The 18,742-nt window shown below is 34.2% G+C and overlaps 1 protein-coding gene across 1 annotated transcript in view; it reads left to right on the top strand.

Moving 5' to 3' along the window:
- The window catches only part of Dnah7 (dynein axonemal heavy chain 7), a 347,577-nt gene that overhangs the window by 271,676 nt on the left and 57,159 nt on the right, over nucleotides 1-18,742 (top strand). The window contains 4 exon segments of the mRNA XM_047547136.1: nucleotides 747-937; nucleotides 12,236-12,369; nucleotides 13,051-13,058; nucleotides 13,061-13,385. Of these exon segments, the coding sequence (XP_047403092.1) occupies nucleotides 747-937; nucleotides 12,236-12,369; nucleotides 13,051-13,058; nucleotides 13,061-13,385 (658 nt within the window).

The raw sequence follows: 18,742 nt of genomic DNA, 5'->3' as shown, positions 1-18,742 counted from the left end.
ATCCAAATCTAAAATAACAAAATGAAAGTTACAAAATGAGAGAACACTAATATGTTTGTTAGAGTTTTTAATAACATGGGGAAATATTTGTGCTATAATGTAAAGCAAAATAAAATTAGGATGCAAAATTCAAAATATTGCTTAGTCTCAACTTTGTGTGAGAAAAGATGAATAAAAATACTGAAGAGGAAAAAATAATTTCTTCAGTAATTATGTTGTTCTGTGTCATTTTTCCATAGCCTTAGATGGTATGAATCAGTTATATAAAATAAGGGAGAGTAGAGAGAAAGATTAAGAAAATCCGTTCAGAGGTAGTTTTCTAATTTCTTCTTTAATACCTTTCCTATATTTTCCAGCTGTTCTACAATAAGCACAAGATTTGTTAAATTAAAAATACAATCACTATTTAAATAATCACAACTGGAGATGCTTCTTCTCTGGTGTCACAGATGGATAGACTACACTACTATCATACTTGGTTTTATAGTGAATTGCAGGCAGCAGAGGAGTTTCCAACAGGACTGACTGATCTGTTTGACTCTGGGGTACGGAAACAGGCAGGATGACCTTCCCACAGGCGTACAATATTGTTTTGTCATCATTTTCATATACTTGGAAGAAAAAATAATCATTTTATAGAGGACTAGGAACAGAAGCAGTCTAGGAAGCTGAAAGAACTCAAGAGTTGAATGTTTATAACCAATATTTAAAATAACATGGAGATTCTTCTTATGATTTTACTCCAGTGATGCTAGAAAATGTTGGAGAAGAACTAGATCCTGTCTTGGAACCTCTTCTACTAAAACAGACGTTTAAACAGGGAGGGAGTGTATGTATCCGGCTTGGGGATGCTACAATTGAATATGCTCCTGACTTCCGTTTCTATATTACTACCAAGTTAAGAAATCCTCATTATCTTCCTGAAACATCAGTAAAGGTTGGTATCTAAAATGAATGTTTCTTTGTCCGTTTTTACAATTAGTGACTATATTTTTCTCCTTAACCATAAGAGGAACAGGTCTTCCTAAAAAAATTGGATTTTGTCTTTTTTTTAAATTTCCTGAGATTAGTATAATAATTTCAAATGTTGCTTTTATGTGTGCATGTAATAAAAGAGTCTTTGCTATGCTATGAAAAAAAAAACCCATCAGAATCTAATTTCTGCAACTGATATTATCCTTAGATTTTCATTGTTAAAAGTAGATGACATATGTTCACATTCTTTCTTTGTAATAAATGATAATATGCTAATTATTGTAACTGGAATTTAGGAACAGAACTCCATTCTTTCTCAGGTTAAGGTTGCTGGTATATGATTTTATATAATTACTTAAAAGAACTGTTTTCAATCTCTGTTCTTTTAAAATACTAAAAATTCCTCTAAGGAGTAAAGTTAGTTTAAAGTTTTATTCAATAACTAAAAAGACTTGAGATGTTGATCTGTAGCTGAGCTCCTGGAAGACTAGGTACTACACCTTATTCTGACTTTTATTCCTAATTCTTAGTGCTGGTTGGTACTCAATAAATGTTTGTGGGGTGAGTAAGTGAATGAAGGGTGGCTTTCATTTACAGAGGCATACAGGAGATAACATTAATATTGATTCAGGGGAGGGTCAAGGTGGCAGATTAGAATGAGGCAGCATATCTCCTAGCTAGATTACCCAGAACTCAAGCAGTGGAATACACAGTCTCAGGCAATGAAGACAAAATTTATAACCTAGAAAATAAAGTTGACCATGGGGAAAAGCTGTTAAGAGACCATGAACAGAACTTCCAAGAAATATGGGATAATATGAAAAGACCAACTTTTAAGATTTATTGAGACATATGAAGACTAGAGATATAAACCAAAGGAATGCACAATCTTTTCAATGAAATAATATCAGAAAATTTTCCAAACCTTAAGAATGAAATGGAAAAACAATTATGGGAGGCTTACAAGACCCCACATATACAAAATTACAACAGACCCACCCCAAGGCACATTTTTATGAAAACGCCTAACATACAGAATAAGGATAGAATTTTAGAGGCCACCACAGAGAAGCAACAGGTAACATTTAGAGGAAACCAGTTGAGATATCAACTGATATCTCAACCCAGACCCTCAAAGCCAGGAGTCTTGGAATAATATATATCAAGCTCTGAAAAAAAAATGGATTCCAGTCAAAAATACTATACCCAGCAAAATTAAGCTTCAGATTTGAAGATGAAATGAAACCCTTCCATGATAAACAAGAACTAAAAGAATTCACAACTAGAAAGCCTGCTCTATAAAACATACTCAGAATATTTCATGAAGAAGAAATGAAAAATAAAGTGAAAACCAGCAAAGGGAGGAACTATACTAGAATAGTCAGCAAAGGAGAAACTAATTCAAATTAAAAACCAGATATAAATTAAAATGATGGAATAAAAATCATATGTCAATAATAACATTGAACATAAATGACCTAAACTCATCAATCAAAAGGCATAGATAGGCAGATTGGATTAAAATACAGGACCTGATAATTGTGTCTCCAAAAGACTGTCCTCATAGGCAAAGGCATCCACAAACTGAAGGTAAAAGGATACGAAAAAAAAAAAAATACCCATTCACATGGATCTCATAAACAAGCAGGGGTTTCTATCCTCAGATCAGATAATGTGAACTTCAAGCCAAAGTTAATCAGAAGGGACAAAGAAGAACTTTTCATACTGCTTAAGGGAATTATTCATCAATAAGACATAACAATCGCAAATATTTATGCCCAACAGTGGAGTACTACATATGTCAAACAAATTCCTCTAATTTCAAGACTCAAATAGACTACAACACAATAATACTAGGTGACTTTAACATGCCTCTCTCAACACTAGGTAGATTCTCCTAACAAAAACTAAATAAAGACGCTATCGAACTAACAAATGCAATTAATAATTAAAACGTAACAGACATATATAGAATATTTCATCCATCAAAGACTAAATACACTTTCTTCTCAGCAGCACATAGACCATATCTTAGGCCACAAAGCAGCTCTTAACAAACACAAAAAATGAGATAATACCCCGCATTCTATCAGATCATAATAGAATAAAATTAGAAATCAAAAACAAAATAAAAAATAGAAACTACTCTAACACCTGGAGACTAAATAATACAATATTGAATGACCACAATGAATAGTAGAGGAAATTAGAGGTAAAGTAAAAAAATACATAGAGGTAAATGAGAATCTGCACACAACTTATAAAAATCTCTGGGACATTATGAAGGTAATTCTAAGAAGAAAATTCACTGCACTGAATGCACTTTTTAGAAGAACAGAAAATCACCAAATAAATAACCTAACATTACATCTCAAAGCCCTAGAAAAAGAACAGCAAATCAACACTAATCTTGTCTTCAAAGCAGTAGAAGACAGGAAATAATTAAAATCAGAACCAAAATCAATGATATTGAAAAAACAACAACAAAAATAAAATTCAAAAAATATACAAAACAAAAAGTTGGTTGTTTGAAAAAATAAAAACATTAGTAAATCCTTAGCCAAGCTAATGAGAAAATAAGAAAGAAGACTCAAATCACTAAAATTCATTATGAGAAAGAAAATATCACCATGAAACCCTATTGAAATACAGACAATAATCAGAAGCTACTTTGAAAATCTATACTCCACTAAAAAAAAAAATCATGAAGACATCGACAAATTTCTAGTGACATATGACCTACGCAATTCAAGACAGGAAGACACAGAAAGTTTAAACAGATCAATTTCAAGTCATCAAAAGATGATGAAGCCATCAAAAGCCTACCAACAAAGAAAAGCCCAGAACCACATAAATTCTCAGCCAAGTTCTACCAGACCTTCAAAGAAGAACTTACACCAATCCTCCTCAAATTATTCCATGAAACAAGAAAGGAGGGAACCCTTCCAAACTAATTTTATGAGGCTAGTATCACCCTGATACCAAAATAAGACAAAGACACAAGGAAAGAAAATTTCAGATCGATAATCCTATTGAACATAGGTTTAAAAATTCTTGATAAAATCCTGGCAAATCACAAACAAAAACATATTAAAAATATAGTGCGCCATAATCAAGTGGTTAATTCTAGGGATGCAAGGTTGTTTCAACATACAGAAATCAATAAATGTTATTCAAAAGCTCAAATTATTCCTATTTGCCGATGACATGATTATATATTTAGAAGACAAAAAAAAAAAAAAAAAAACTCCACAAGAAAGCCTCTTGAACTCATAAATGAATTCAGATAAGTAGCAGGATATAAAATTAATTAATTAATTAGTAGGATATGAAATCAATTGTGTTCCTATACACCAATGATTAATCAGTTGAAAGAGAAATCAGGAAAATTATCCCATTCACAATAGCCCCCCCCCAAAAAAAAACCCAAAAAAAACCTTGGGAATCAATCTAACAAAAGAGATTAAAGACTTGCACAATTAAAACTACAGAACTCTGAAGAAAGAAATTGAAGAATACCTTAGAAAATGGAAAGATCTCCTATGTTCTTGGATAGGAAGAATTAATATCGTCAAAATGGACTTACTACCAAAAGCACTATACTGGTTTAATTGCAATTCCATTAAAATTCCAATTCTGTTTCTCTTCAGATAAACAGAAAAAGCAGTCATAAAATTCACTGGGAAAAATAAGAGGCCCAGAATACCCAAAACAATCTTAGTGAGAAAAGTGAAGAAGGCGTCATCACAACCCCAGACCTTAAATTACACTACAGAGCTATAGTAACAAAAACAGCAAGGAATTGGCACAAAAACAGACATGAAAACCAGTGGAACAGAATAGAAGTCAGAGACATACCCACAAAAATAGTTTATACTAGACAAGGTGCCATAAACATATCTTGGAGAAAAGAGAGCCTCTTCCATAAATGATGCTGGGAAAACTGGAAACCCATATGTCGTAGATTGAAATTGAACTCTTATACCTCACCCTGCACAAAACTCAACTCAAAGTGGATCAAAGACTTGGACAGTAGACCAGAGACCCTGTGCCTACTAGAAGATAAATTGGGACGAATTCTCCATCATGTGGGCTCAGGAATGGACTTCCTCAATAATACTGCTACAGCACAAGAAGTAAAATCGAGAATCAATAAATGGGATGTGGTGAAAAGTTTCTTCACCACAAAGGAAACAATCAAGACATGAACAGAGAACCTACAGAATGGGAGAAATCTTTACCACCTGCACCTCAGATAGAGCATTCATCTCCAGGATATATAAAGTAGTCAAAAAACCTAACATCAAAAAACCCAAATACCCCAATTAATAAATGGGCAATGGAACTGAACAGGTAATTCACAGAAGAAGAAATATGAATGGTCAACAATTATATGAAAAAAAATGTCAACATCTCTAGCAATTAGAGAAATACAAATTAAACCTCCACTGAGATTTCATCTCAGTCCAGACAGAATGGCAATTATCAAGAATACAAGTAACAATAAATGTTGGCAAGGATGTGGGGAGAAAGGTTCACTCATACATTGCTGGTGGGACTTCAGATTGGTGCAACCACTCTGGAAAGCAGTATAGAGATTCCTCAGACAACTTGGAATGGAACCATTTGACAGTTATCCCATTCCTAGGTAAATACCCAAAGGACTTAAAAGCAACATACTACAGTGATGCAGCCACAGCCACATCAATGTTTAGCAGCTCAATTCACAATAGCCAAGCTGTGGAATCAACCTAGGTGCCCTTCAACAGATGAATGGATTAAGATGTGGTATATATACACAATGGAATATCGCTCAGCCATAAAGAAGAATGAAATCAGGGCATTTGCCAGTAGATGGATGGAACTGGAGGTTATCATGCTAAGTGAAATAGGACAGTACCCCCAAAATCAAAGGCCAAACAATTTCTCTGATATGTGGATGCTAACCCATAACAAGGGAAGGGAAGTATAGAAGCTCATTAGATTAGAAAAAGGGGAATGAAGGGAAGGGAGGTAGGATGGCAATAGGAAAGACAGTAGAATGAATCAGACATATCTTTCCTATGCTTATATATGAATATATGACCAGTGTAACTCCAAACCATGTATAACCACAAGAATGGGATCCTAATTGCAATGAGTTGTACTCCATGAATATATAATATGTCAGAATACACCCTACTGTCATGTATATCAAAAAACAACAAATAAAATTTAAAAAAAGAAAAATTGATTCATATTTGGAAAGTCAACTTATAGAAGCCAGATTTATCCAGAGTTCAGATGTTCCTCCTTATTGGGAATATTTAAATTAAAGCAGGCAGTGCAGAGAAGCAGAGGAAGGGCTAAGATGGCATGATCTATTCCCTCCAAGACGATAAACTTGATGTCTGCCCTCAAGAGGTTTACACTGTAAACAGCAATGTGTATGCAAAGTGTGGTGTGTGAACAGAAGAAATAGGGGAACTCCTGAGAGCTCAGAGTGAAGGACACACTGCACGTTCAGGAGGCCAGGAAGACTGGGGAAGGTCTGGGGACCCTTGAGCTGGATTTGAAAAACAGAAAGTTAAATATGGAAATTTTTGACCATTCTTTTTAATTATTTAAAATACAGTATATTATCTAGACACCTAAAAAATCTGTTATCTATTTACTTATTAGGAGAGAATATATCCAATGTAATAAAAAAAATGGATTTGAAATCCTGCTCTATCGCTCTACAGTTGTGTGATTTGGGACATGTCACTTAAATTCTCTGTGCCTGAATTCCTTCATCTGTAAAATGGGAATAATAAAAGTTTGTATCTCATACAGGTTCATGTGAAGACTAATTTATATAAAATGCTTATAGAATATGGCCCAGTGGACAATGTTATATGAATGTTAACACCAGCATTACTATTTAACTTTTAAATATAAGTGAAAAAGAATGAAGTCAAAGGGGAAAAGATAAATCCCAAAGCTGTGTTAGAAAAAAAATTTAAATAAATAACAGGGAAAGCACTTTTTACTTTCCAGTAAAATATATGAAAAGATCACACAACATAACATAAGCAATTCTTTGTTCACTAATAGCTGGTTATGGTAGAAGTCATAAAACGCCGTAGGAAAGAAACTGATCTATGATTCACTATTGAAATCCTTAAGATCCCTAGAGTGTCTTATTGCTTCATTATTTTTAATTGCTGGGATTGATTAAACAGGGATTAAAAAACATAGGGAGGCAGTTACTTGCTTTCATTTACAAACGAGAATACTTTCTCTTGATTCTAATTTTTAGGATCCTTTATATACCTTTTGCTTTCAAAAACACCCAAGGGATGGTGTCAGGCTGCCATAGTATTTTGAGTCTAAATAAAAGTAAACTTATAACACCATATTTGTATGATTTTAAATATTTATGTGAACAAATGGATAGCTTGAAAAATCTTGATTTCAAAAAATGCAACATTAATGAAATAGGAATGAATACTTTGTTTTTGAATGCAGTAAAGTAAAAGTTATAAAACATGCATTTTGTTAATACTGTGCCTATAGTTTTTGGATTAAAGCAAATATAACCTGTGCTGCATGTTTTTTCATGCCAATAGGAAAAAGAATCTCTTAAAAACTTTAATTATGATTTTTCCATGATTAAATACCGAAGTAGTAGAGAATTATGTAACGGTTAATGTTTTCCAAATTGCTCAGTTTCAAGAATTTCTAATTATTTCATCTAAATCTGTGATTATGTTCATGTGATCTATACCTAGAGGCATTCAAGACCTGCCATGGCACAAATGAGAAAAAAATTTAACCTAGACAGCACTACCAAAGAGCAGGTGCCTGGGTTTGGATAGGAAAAGGGAATCACCTTTCTAGGGTGCTGCCAGAAGCTATTTTACTCTTACTGACCCCAGGTAGGAAACTTCCTTACAAAATCAAAATTATACTCTTCCTAAGAAGAGTATATTCCTAAGAAGAAATACTCTCTTATAAGAAAAGACAGGGAAACACAATGTCTGCCACCCAGTAACTGCAGCTGGGACAGATAGATGAAAAGACAGACCCAAAATAGAACAGCAACATCAGTAACAGCATTATCTATTTTCAGTTTGAAAGAAAGGAAAACCTTTGTGTTTTGGCAATGCCAACATTGCAAACCAGGCAAAACCGTCAGAGGTGCTAAAGAGTTCAAAGACAACATTATTTTTGACCCTTGTTGTTGTTTCTTTTCTTTTGTTTTTTAACCCTCCTACTGCTAGGGAAATTGCTCATCCTTGGGGGAAAGAATGTGGCTGCTTCTGTAGTTGTGCATTTTGTATGTAACACAAAGAACTGAATAGGGCTGAAGTCTAACCGAGTGCTTTAGTTGGCCTAGTGGGGCTGTCAGCAGGAAGAAGGCTTCTTTTTCTAATCCACACAAGGTGCTTCCTAGATTAGCAGAGCCTTGAATGGAATAAAACAAAAGGAAAAACATGTGGGCTAAGCAAATAATCCTTCTAATAAACTGCGTGTATTTTATTTGGTTAATCATAACCTGAGACAAGTAGGTAGTTTGCCTAGTGGAATTTGTTGTTGTTCTTTCTCTTCTAATTCTCCTGTTTTAAATTTATAATTTAAAAAACCCTCAGATTTAGGTTTGCAAAAATGACAAATGACAATATTTAGCACCTACACAATGTATGTAAGTTGTGATATGAAATATATTAAAAACTTTTGAAGCAGGGTATGGTGACCTTTGCTTATAATCCCAGTGTCTAGGGAGATTGAGGCAGGAGGATCACAAGTTTGAGGCCAAACTCAGCAACCTAGCAAGACCCTGTTTCAAAATAAAAAGTTAAATGAGCTGGGGATGTAGTACAGTGGCAGAATGCTCTGGGGTTCAATACCCAGTACCAAAATAAAACAACAACGATGACGACGACAAATTTTTGGACAAAATGACTGCTATAGGATTGAGAGCTATTATCTGAGTTTAGGAGGGTACTTCCTAGGAAGAAATTTATTTTCATTAGTGAAATAATGAAAGCTTGAACAAATACTGAGTTGCATCTGGTTGTGGTAATTACTAAAACGCAGTATTTTTAAGGGTAAGAAGGCTGATGCTTATGAATGTTGAATACTCAAGTACACGTGATAGAAAATGCCCATCTTACTAATCCTAAATATACCGCCGTTAACCAGTGTTGAGTTCTGCTTCCTCTAATGTTGAAGTTTGAACGCCAGAGAAGCACGACAAGGCAAGCATATTAAGCAGGTTTTATTTAAAGTTAATAATACAGACTTCTCATGGCTGATGTTCTAGAATCCCAAGAAGCAAGCACACCCTACATCTTTTATAGCCTAACATCTCTTTTGTTCTCCAGTTCTCTCCCCCCCTTATCTCTCCTTCCTGCCTGTGACTATGCCTGGTTTTGCAGGTGAGATGCACAAAGTGAGAAGCGAATGGGCAGAGGGAGGGCCAAAGTGATTCAGCCAGGCAAGGAACCAGGGGACATTAATTAGCAACTCCTTGCCTGTGGTCCTTGACAAGGGCAGGTAAATTTGGTAATCAATGGGTAAATAATGGAGATCCTTGACATTCCATTCTCCCAGGGGCGGTCTCCAACTTCCAGAGGCAGATGGCTTTCATGACCCCCATTTCCTCAATCTGACGGGATCCCCTATTTCTACACTTACTGCCTGTCCCCAATTCTGGCTTCAATCTTATTCAAGAAACATGTTCTTACTGTATGATAGCTTAAATTTAAAAAAAAAAAAAAAAAAAAAAAAAAAAAAGCCCAGTTCCCAGCAAGGTAGAGGGCACCATGCTCCAATTAGTTTTAATTTCCCTGAAAGAATACATCATGAAGTCCTATAGAAGTTACCCTTTCCAAGAGCTCTAATGTTAGTTATTAAGAGTGGAAAGGTTTTGTTATTACTAACAGAGAATGGAGGAATCAGCTTATAGTTAATATTTATTCTATTTCATGTACTCAATGGCGGACTAAAACTCTATTTTGAGCTTTAAAGAACTAGACATAGGAAGAATACAAATTGTACTTATGATCAATCTGTTTATTTTTTTATTAAGTGGGAAAAATATCCTTAAACTTAATCATAAACACTAAGAAAGTGATGAAGACCAAACACCACATCAAAGCTCAGAGGAATACATTCTCTTATACCTATATATAACTTTTAGACAATTTGTATACTAAAGAAATCACAGGTTCCTTACAAATTTGAGCAAATCATAATTGCTTATTTATTATTTTATCTAAATATTAATATTAAACTTTATTGTATGTTATTTTGTGTCCCAGCACCATGAAATCTCCCCATCTGAATCTAAAGGATATATCTGAATCTAAGGATATATTGATTATTAGTATTAAAAGCAACTGCACATGGAGACATGCCATGCCTATGGCCCCCAAGAGGGAGGATGATCTTTCAACAGAATTGTGTCAAGTTTTGAATCCTCTACTCCAACAGAACCGTGTCAAGTGTTGGAGTGGTAGGAAATGATGCGACACTCACTCACTGGATGTTATTTGTACTTCTGTTTATCCAACTAATCCAAAACTTCTGAAGTGCAAGGGCCAGACTGTACCTTATTCTTCTTGTGGCATAACAGAATAATTGTCAGATGCAAATTTTAAGAAACTGAAGTAATAGAAAGCAACTCCATGAATAGGAATACCAACATTCTGATTGTTCATTCAGTAAGTTTGTAGGGAGCATTGCTTTTTGCCAGTCAGCAGAGCCAGGAGGTCAAAAAGAGATGATCCCCATGGTAAAACTACTTTTACTCTAGTCTGGGAGAGAGATGAGTAACCTCATGATTGCATCCAGTATAATGTGTGCTATAGAGGAGTCAGGACCCCAGTGAAGAAGAGCAGAAAGTAGCCTGGGTAGGGCTAGAACACATGGTGTGGAAAAGTGTCCAAGAAGAGAGAATACTCCATCTGCACCTTAGCAGATGAACAGCAGTTGATCTGGTGGATGACAAGAGGAAAGGTATAAAGTAGAGCAAACACTGAAGTACACAGAGGCATTTCATAGTTGGTATGTATGGGATTCCACAATCAGTTCATTGTTACTCAGATAAGACACCTTAACACACGTGGGCAGGCAGACTGCCAGGTACGTGAAAAACAACAAAGGGAGGATTTCGCCGGAAGCCAAGCTCAGGCAAATGTTCATTGACTTATGGCTTCATTGTGACTACAACTAGAAAGTCACTATTGCTTATTGTTGTGTGTATTTGTGGGTACACAGTGACAGAGAAGGAAGCAGATTTTAGAGGGCCGAATAATGAAATGAGGTAGAGACAAGAAACATATACAAATAACATTTTCAATAAGTATAGTTGTGAAGCAGAGAGGGAGAGATCATTCCAGGGCTGGAAGGGATTGTAGGAACAATAGAATGATTTATTTGATTTTTTTTTTTAAATAAAAGAGAGACCTGACCATGTTTACGTGTTTATGGGAAAGAACCAGGAGAGGAAAAATGTTAAGATGTGCAACAAGAGAGATCTGTCTATAAGAGCAATTAGGTACCTGAATTAAGCAGGTGTGTTAGCAGACAGATTTTTTTTTAAATTTTTTTTTTGTACTGCTATCCCTGGCCCTTTTTATTTTTTATTTTGAGACAGGGTCTCACTAAGTTGTTTAGGGTCTTGCTAAATTGCTGAGACTTGCTTTGAACTTGAATCCTCTGCCTTAAGCCTACAGAGCTGCTGGGATTACAGGTGTGCGCCACCACACCCAGCTGACAGACAGACTCTTGATGGACATCATTAACATGTTAATTTCTGAGTGCACAATAGAGGTTGATTATCATATTGTAAAAATATTTTGCTCGTGACAAGTAATAAGTATTGCTTTTCTCCCCTCATTTCACTTCGTAAATTTTCCTTTGCTTTTGACACCACTAGGATCCTTAAAAAGTAAAACAGCTAGTCCTGCCGAAATAAAGGATTACTTCCAAACTGATTCTAATTTTAGTATTAGAGTTGTCAGAAATCAGATTAATTTGAAATGAAAATAAAGTGGCCACCAAACAAATTCTTTGGCGTATTATACTTCTGACTATGACAAACTTTTGAGAGGTTTTTAATCCAACAATCAGGCTTTTCTATTTCTTTGATTATATTCTCTACTAATTACACTTCCACATGTATGACTGCAGTAAACAGAATCTTTTACGATCAAAACTTGAGGCATATTAAGCAGAGGCTTTCTCAATAGAAATACTAATGCATTTTTCACTTACACTGTTTTACTCCTAGGTAACATTGTTAAACTTCATGATAACTCCAGGAGGAATGCAGGATCAGCTTCTGGGCATTGTGGTGGCACGAGAAAGACCAGATCTTGAAGAAGAAAAGCAAGCCTTGATATTGCAAGGAGCTGAAAACAAAAGGTTTTAATAGTCATAAAACAACTATTCTTATCTCGAGATAACTTAGAATGAATTAAAGTACATGTTAAAGATTTATTTTGTTAACTTATCAGGTACACGAAATGGGAAAAATTTAAATATAAGGAATTACCAAATGTATCTTTACACGCAAGTTCTTAGATGCTAGGAGAGTTAGAAGGCCTGGCACACATCAAGGCAACACATTTTCACCTCTTCAACAAAGTTTTAGGGTGAAAGTGTTGGTATCCCTCAGGTAACTGAGCATGTTACACTAGAGCACAGTATGCATGAGTGTGTTGAATCCCACTTTCTACTCATATCTATATCATAGGTAGAAAGGGTAAAGCTATGTAAGTCATGAAGAATTTCAAAAATAAATGAAGGGATACTTCCTGTTCACTCTGAGCTGAGCTACTTGATGGCAGAGTAGGTTGGCTAGCCATACATCTCTCTAGGTACCACATAAATGATCATTAGAGAGAGAACTGGAGCAGGAAGTCTCATCACTGTGACATTTTGTAAGATAAGACATTAATTATACAACATCTCCATTACAGATATTTGTCACAAAGTGATACATTTCTTTAGGTTACAAGCTCTTTGTGTCTTATAAAAGAACATATATGTGAAGTGTTTTTGGATGATTTCTTTTTCTTTTGAGAAAACTGTGCTTTATTCCAGGCAGTTAAAGAAATAGAAGACAAGATTTTAGAAGTTCTTTCATCTTCAGAAGGCAATATATTAGAAGATGAAACTGCTATTAAGATATTATCTTCCTCCAAGGCTTTGGCTAACGAAATTTCTCAAAAGCAGGAGGTAGCTGAAGAGACAGAGAAGAAGATTGATGCCACCCGCCTGGGCTACCGTCCCATCGCGGTCCATTCCTCCATCCTGTTTTTTTCTATTGCTGATTTGGCCAACATCGAGCCCATGTACCAATATTCACTGACCTGGTTTATTAACCTTTTCACCCTGTCTATTGAAAATTCAGAGAAATCAGAGCACTTACCAAAAAGGTATGTAAAAGAAATCCTAATTGATACTAAGGAGTGAAAAGTAGTAATTTGCAACTTTCATTGTTGTTTCAGAATGGTGCAGGACTCTTACCTAAAATGAACTTGGTCAACTACTATACAGATACTAATTTGAGAATTAGAAATTGAGCAGATGTGTCCAAATTTAGTTCATCAAGAAAATTTTTACAGATATAGGTTTATAATACAACCATAGAACTAGAAACATTTACCTCTATTTTTCACTTGCAAAATATTTCAGTGATTGAAGGCATGGAAAGAGTCATTAATATCCCTCAAACTACATGACTCCTACTCTCTTTGAGCTTGCCTTCCGAAAGTTGCTTTTCACATTTTAATTCACACATCTATAATTTGTCAGGTACCAAGGTAAAAAAAACCCAAATCTTGTTATGATTATTTGTGATAATTAGAGCTTCTTTTTTTCAGAGCTTTTTTATGTTATTCTTATCAGTAGAATATACCTTATTTTGTATAATAAAAATATTATTATAATACTATTATAATGGCTATTAAAATAAGTAGAGGAATTAAGATCTTAATAATAAATGTATGATAGAGCAAAATTTATTTGACTTGTTATCAATTAGTTAATTTTTAGTTTGGCATTAAAATATGTTTTAAACAGGGTCCAACATGACATTATTTTTTGAAAAATAATTACAACTTTTGCCGATTTTAAACTTCTTGATCATTATAAACCTAGGTGGTCAGTTTCTTTGCTGTTCAGACCCACAAGGGAAACTCAATTGAATAGTTACCACTCACAGTAAATAATTATTTTTTAGAAATCATAAGTGCTAATCTCATTTAAATCTGAATAGAATTTCTTTCATTTATCATGGTAGAGATCTGAAATTTTGAGTGCTCAGATTGAGCAATTTTTTTATGTCAGAATCATTCTTTACTCTTCAAGTTTGCATATTAAACTAATAAAGGTGTACAGCTGGCATCTTGAACTTGGCAAAAAATATCTCATGACAAAGAGAAGAGAAAAAGGGAGTTATTTCTCAGGAATAAATGCATGATAATAGTTTCAGGTTCATTTTAACATAATGATACTTGAAAATGTTTAGATTTTTCTTTATTTCTTTCAGTTCCTGAAATGTTCAAATTTAGCAAGGATTACTGTAAAAAAGAAAACAAACTTTTAGGTGATCTTTCTTTTAAAAGTTCCTGGCTATTTGCATTGCATTATAAGTTATTTAATTAAGCATGCATGTCTGGTTTTCACAGTAGACTCCCCAAGGATTTAAAAAATTCCCAGCCTTTACTACAGTGCTAATTATATTGTAGCCATATAGTAAATGATGTTCTGCCTTTCACTGGGATTCTTAATTTCAACCTTGGTTACAACAATAACCACCAGAATGTTATCCTCTAATTAGTTTAAACCCCGACTATTCATAGGAGCCTAAAGAAGGCTTGGTTTGCCATTTAAAGAAATGTCTTTGTATAAGATTTAAAAATTAGAACAAGTCTATGCTTTTTTTAGAGGGAGGGGGAGGGTACTGGGATTGAATCCAGGGATGCTTAACCACTGAGCTACACCCCCAACCAACCCTTTTTATTTTATTTTTTAAACTTGAGGCAGGCTTTTACTAAGTTGCTTAGGGCCTTGCTAAGTTACTGAGGCTGTCCTCAAACTTGCCATCCTCCGGCCTCAGTCTCCTGAGTCATGGGATTACAGGCATGTGCCACCACACCTGGCCAAGTCTGTACTTTTAAAATAGCTCTTGTTCCTTTATTTATTCTTGTTTTATGAAATTAAAGCTCATCCAAGATATGGCATCTTTTTCTTTATAACTATGATTGATCCCTTTTAGAGTTAAAGGAAACCAACTCCTTTTACTCAGATATAAGATTTGGATAAAATCTAGAAAACTAATGTGGCATTTTCTTTGCAGTCAAACTCCTTGAATCCTTTAATTTAGATCCTTTAATTTAGAAATAATGAAAATCATATGCATGACTCTAGAAAATCTAAAGGATAATTCTGGAACCAAGTACTAAATAAAGAAATTATATTTTAAAACATTGACTGAAATATTAATGGACCTATGGAAATGTTTAGAAATCAGAAGTATTTACTCAACAAATTTTCAAAAGTGAGTGTACCTGTGAAACCAGCACCCAACTCAAGACACTGAACATTATCAACAGCCCAGGAACTCCTCCCTGGTCCCCTTCTAGCCACTGACTTCCCTCCCCGAAGGTAACCGCTATCCCAACTTCCAGCACTGTAGATTAGTCTTGGTTGTTTTAGAACTTCATATAATTGGGCTCACCATGTGTGCTTTTCTGTGTCTGTCATTTTGCACTCAATATTATGTTTGTGATATTCATGCATATTGTTGTGTACAGTGCAGTGTTTTATTCTCATTCATTGTTAAATAGTTCTCCATTGTGTGACTCTTGTTGGAGAAATGTAATTAAAATCTAAATCTTCTCCTGACCCAGCAATTCTCTCCACAAAGGTAATAGAGAAAGAAAACAGCTTTATTGCTGAATGAGCATTAAACCAGAATGTGATGCACATCACAGGCAATCCACAGAGAGACTGTGAAGACAGACATTTTACCCCCTATTGCTAGCCAAGCAGATAAGACTCATAATGTCACACTCAGTTCATCCTAACTCTTCTTGCTAATTGAGGTGACCATCTGTGTTAGCATGTTAGCTTTATGTAGAGGCAAGACACACTTTTCATATCTATATGACTACAGGTAGTTTTGCAACTTGAAGCAAGAAGCCCAGTGAAGTTGGGTCCTGCCCTTCCCCAGTATGTTTATATTTCAAAGTTGTAAAGCAGACAAAGGCCTGACCGGCTTTCTAGAGGATTCATGGACATTTTTCAAAGAGGCGAGAAAATAATTACAATTGAAGGTGCTTTACAACAAAGGAGGGGAAGGGAATCTCATTACCAACCAGAGAATTAGGCCTCTCATTTTAAATTTTTGTTTGTCCTAAAATTATACCCGGAAGTATTTATCCATTCTACTTTTGAGGCCATTTACTTCTAGTTTAAGTCTGTTTTAAGCTTTGCTGCCTTGAGCATTCTCCTGCGTGGGTAGGTACATACCCAGGCTTGGAACCCATGATCAAAGGACATGGGTGTGTTCCCTTCCAGTCAGTACTGCAGAACAGTATCCCAAAGCAGCCATACCAAGAGAGACTCTTTAGACAGTCCTGCTTAATCCCCATCCTTCCCTTTTTTCAGAAAAATAAAAGTTTTCAATTAAGAAACTAGCTGCCAGATCAAAAATTAAAGAGAGAAAGAGTTTTTATAGGAATGATTTATCTGCCAATCATTGATAAATATTGGATAACTGCTGGATTATAGCCATTTTTTGGAACATAGCATACCAAAAGCTCAGAGAGAATACAACCATTAATACTAGCCTACGGATTGTTTCAGAAAGTTATCTCTCATTTCCATTTACTCAGGTATATAAATGTATTTCATTTTGTCTGTTTTCTGGTGGTCGTTACTCATAATGATTATTTAAGTATGACACAAAATAATATGTTATGACTATTATGGTAGATACCATGAAATTTCCATAAATAATTTGAGTTATCTGTTATTTTAAAAACTTTGTACATTAGAATTTAAGTAGCAGAAGAAATAGTTAGCAATAAAAAAAAAAAAAACCACAGAAACAAAAATATAACTAGGATACAGTTTTGTTATTAGGGACCAAATGAGACTTCTCTCTCCCTCTACATACACACACACAAAGTGCACACACAGTTTTTTCTTTTCCTTCCACTTATATCAAAATAAATTTTCCATGTTATTAAATAGTCTTCGGAAACATTTTTAGTAAATGCACAATATACCATTTTATGAATGTACCATAATTTTCTTTAAGACTTGTAGGTAGTCTCTAGTTTTTGTACTGTATATAATGCTGCAGTAAATATAAACATCCACATCATTAGGCTAAAATTCCAAAATTAGGACAAATTAATTAAGTGTATTCAGAAAATATAAATTCCTTTATTGGAAAGTAATTGAAATACACAGTTCTATCAGAGAAACAGGAATGCTATCACTCCCAGCATTGAATGATTATTTTTAATATTTTCCCAATAGAATATTTTAAGTTATTAAAGTATCACATTTTAATCTGCACTTCATCACTAGAAGGATTGAAGTTGAATTTCTAGAATGACTGACCTTTATAATTTCCCTTTGATCTTCCCATGTACAAGAGGAAATATGTCTTAGGGTGGAGAGATTTTTATTTTATTCTAGAAAGACCAAATCTGAGTTACCTGAACTAATTATACTGTTCCAGGTGAGACAAATTAAATGCCATGCTTGAAAAGGCCTGTTAGCATAACCATAGGAACAGGAATAAGAATTCAACTGTATTTCCACAACTATTTTTAGGGCCTTCTCCACCAAACCCTTTTTCAGAGTTCTCAGCTAGAAATAAGATAGGTGCATACTTTGTTTTATTAATTTGTTGTCATCTTTTTTATGGGAATGCTGGCAGGTGGTGAAATAAATAAGGAAATAGGTAGGTAAGGAAAAATGAAAAAGAAAATAGTGAGGGCGAGTAACAGTGTAGGGTATTATATGAAAACAAGTTCTGGTCTTAGCAGTAATTTTTTTTGTGTGTGAACACTTTAAGAAATACCAATATAATTTTGCTTATTCATAATCAAACTATGTTGATTTTTCCTTCAGATAAATTGATCTGCTTAGAAAGTTTAGGTCATTAATTCATATTAGTCATTAGCTCCTTATAAATATTTTCAGATATCTATTCTTTCCTATTATAATTTTTATAGTTTATGTAATAAAAATATTTTAATTTGATTTCAATAATAATTTATTTACTGTGACAAGTAAGTTAAAATGCATAAAGTGCCATATTGATGTTAAGAATTATTATGAATAGAGATCACACATAGCTATCAGTTGTTATTCAGAAATATTGTAATTATCATATGTCCATGTTTTGTCTCTATGGCTAATAAAAAAACATAATCAAGTTGTGATCTCTCTGGATTTTATGGATTTATGATCAGAGTGTCATAAATAACAAAATAATAATTTTATGGATTTATTAATTAATTAATTTATTGTGTTTATTTAGCATTGATTATAAAATATTTCAAAGTATCTGTATTATCAAGGTCATATTTTACCCCCAGAAATGCTTTGTAGTTAAAAATAGCCCACTAATGTAATAGATTAACATACCATGCACTGACTTTTTTCCAAAAGGAAGATGAAATTAAAAAAAAAAAAAATCAGTTGGCAGTAAAATACAATTCTGCTAAGGTGTTTCTACACTGCCTGACTCTTAAATTCATGTACTTGC

The sequence above is a fragment of the Sciurus carolinensis genome, chromosome 3, assembly GCF_902686445.1.
Source record: "Sciurus carolinensis chromosome 3, mSciCar1.2, whole genome shotgun sequence".
Taxonomy (NCBI): domain Eukaryota; kingdom Metazoa; phylum Chordata; class Mammalia; order Rodentia; family Sciuridae; genus Sciurus; species Sciurus carolinensis.
The sequence above is the reverse complement of the archived record's forward strand: the minus strand, read 5'-3'. Positions and strand labels throughout refer to the sequence as shown.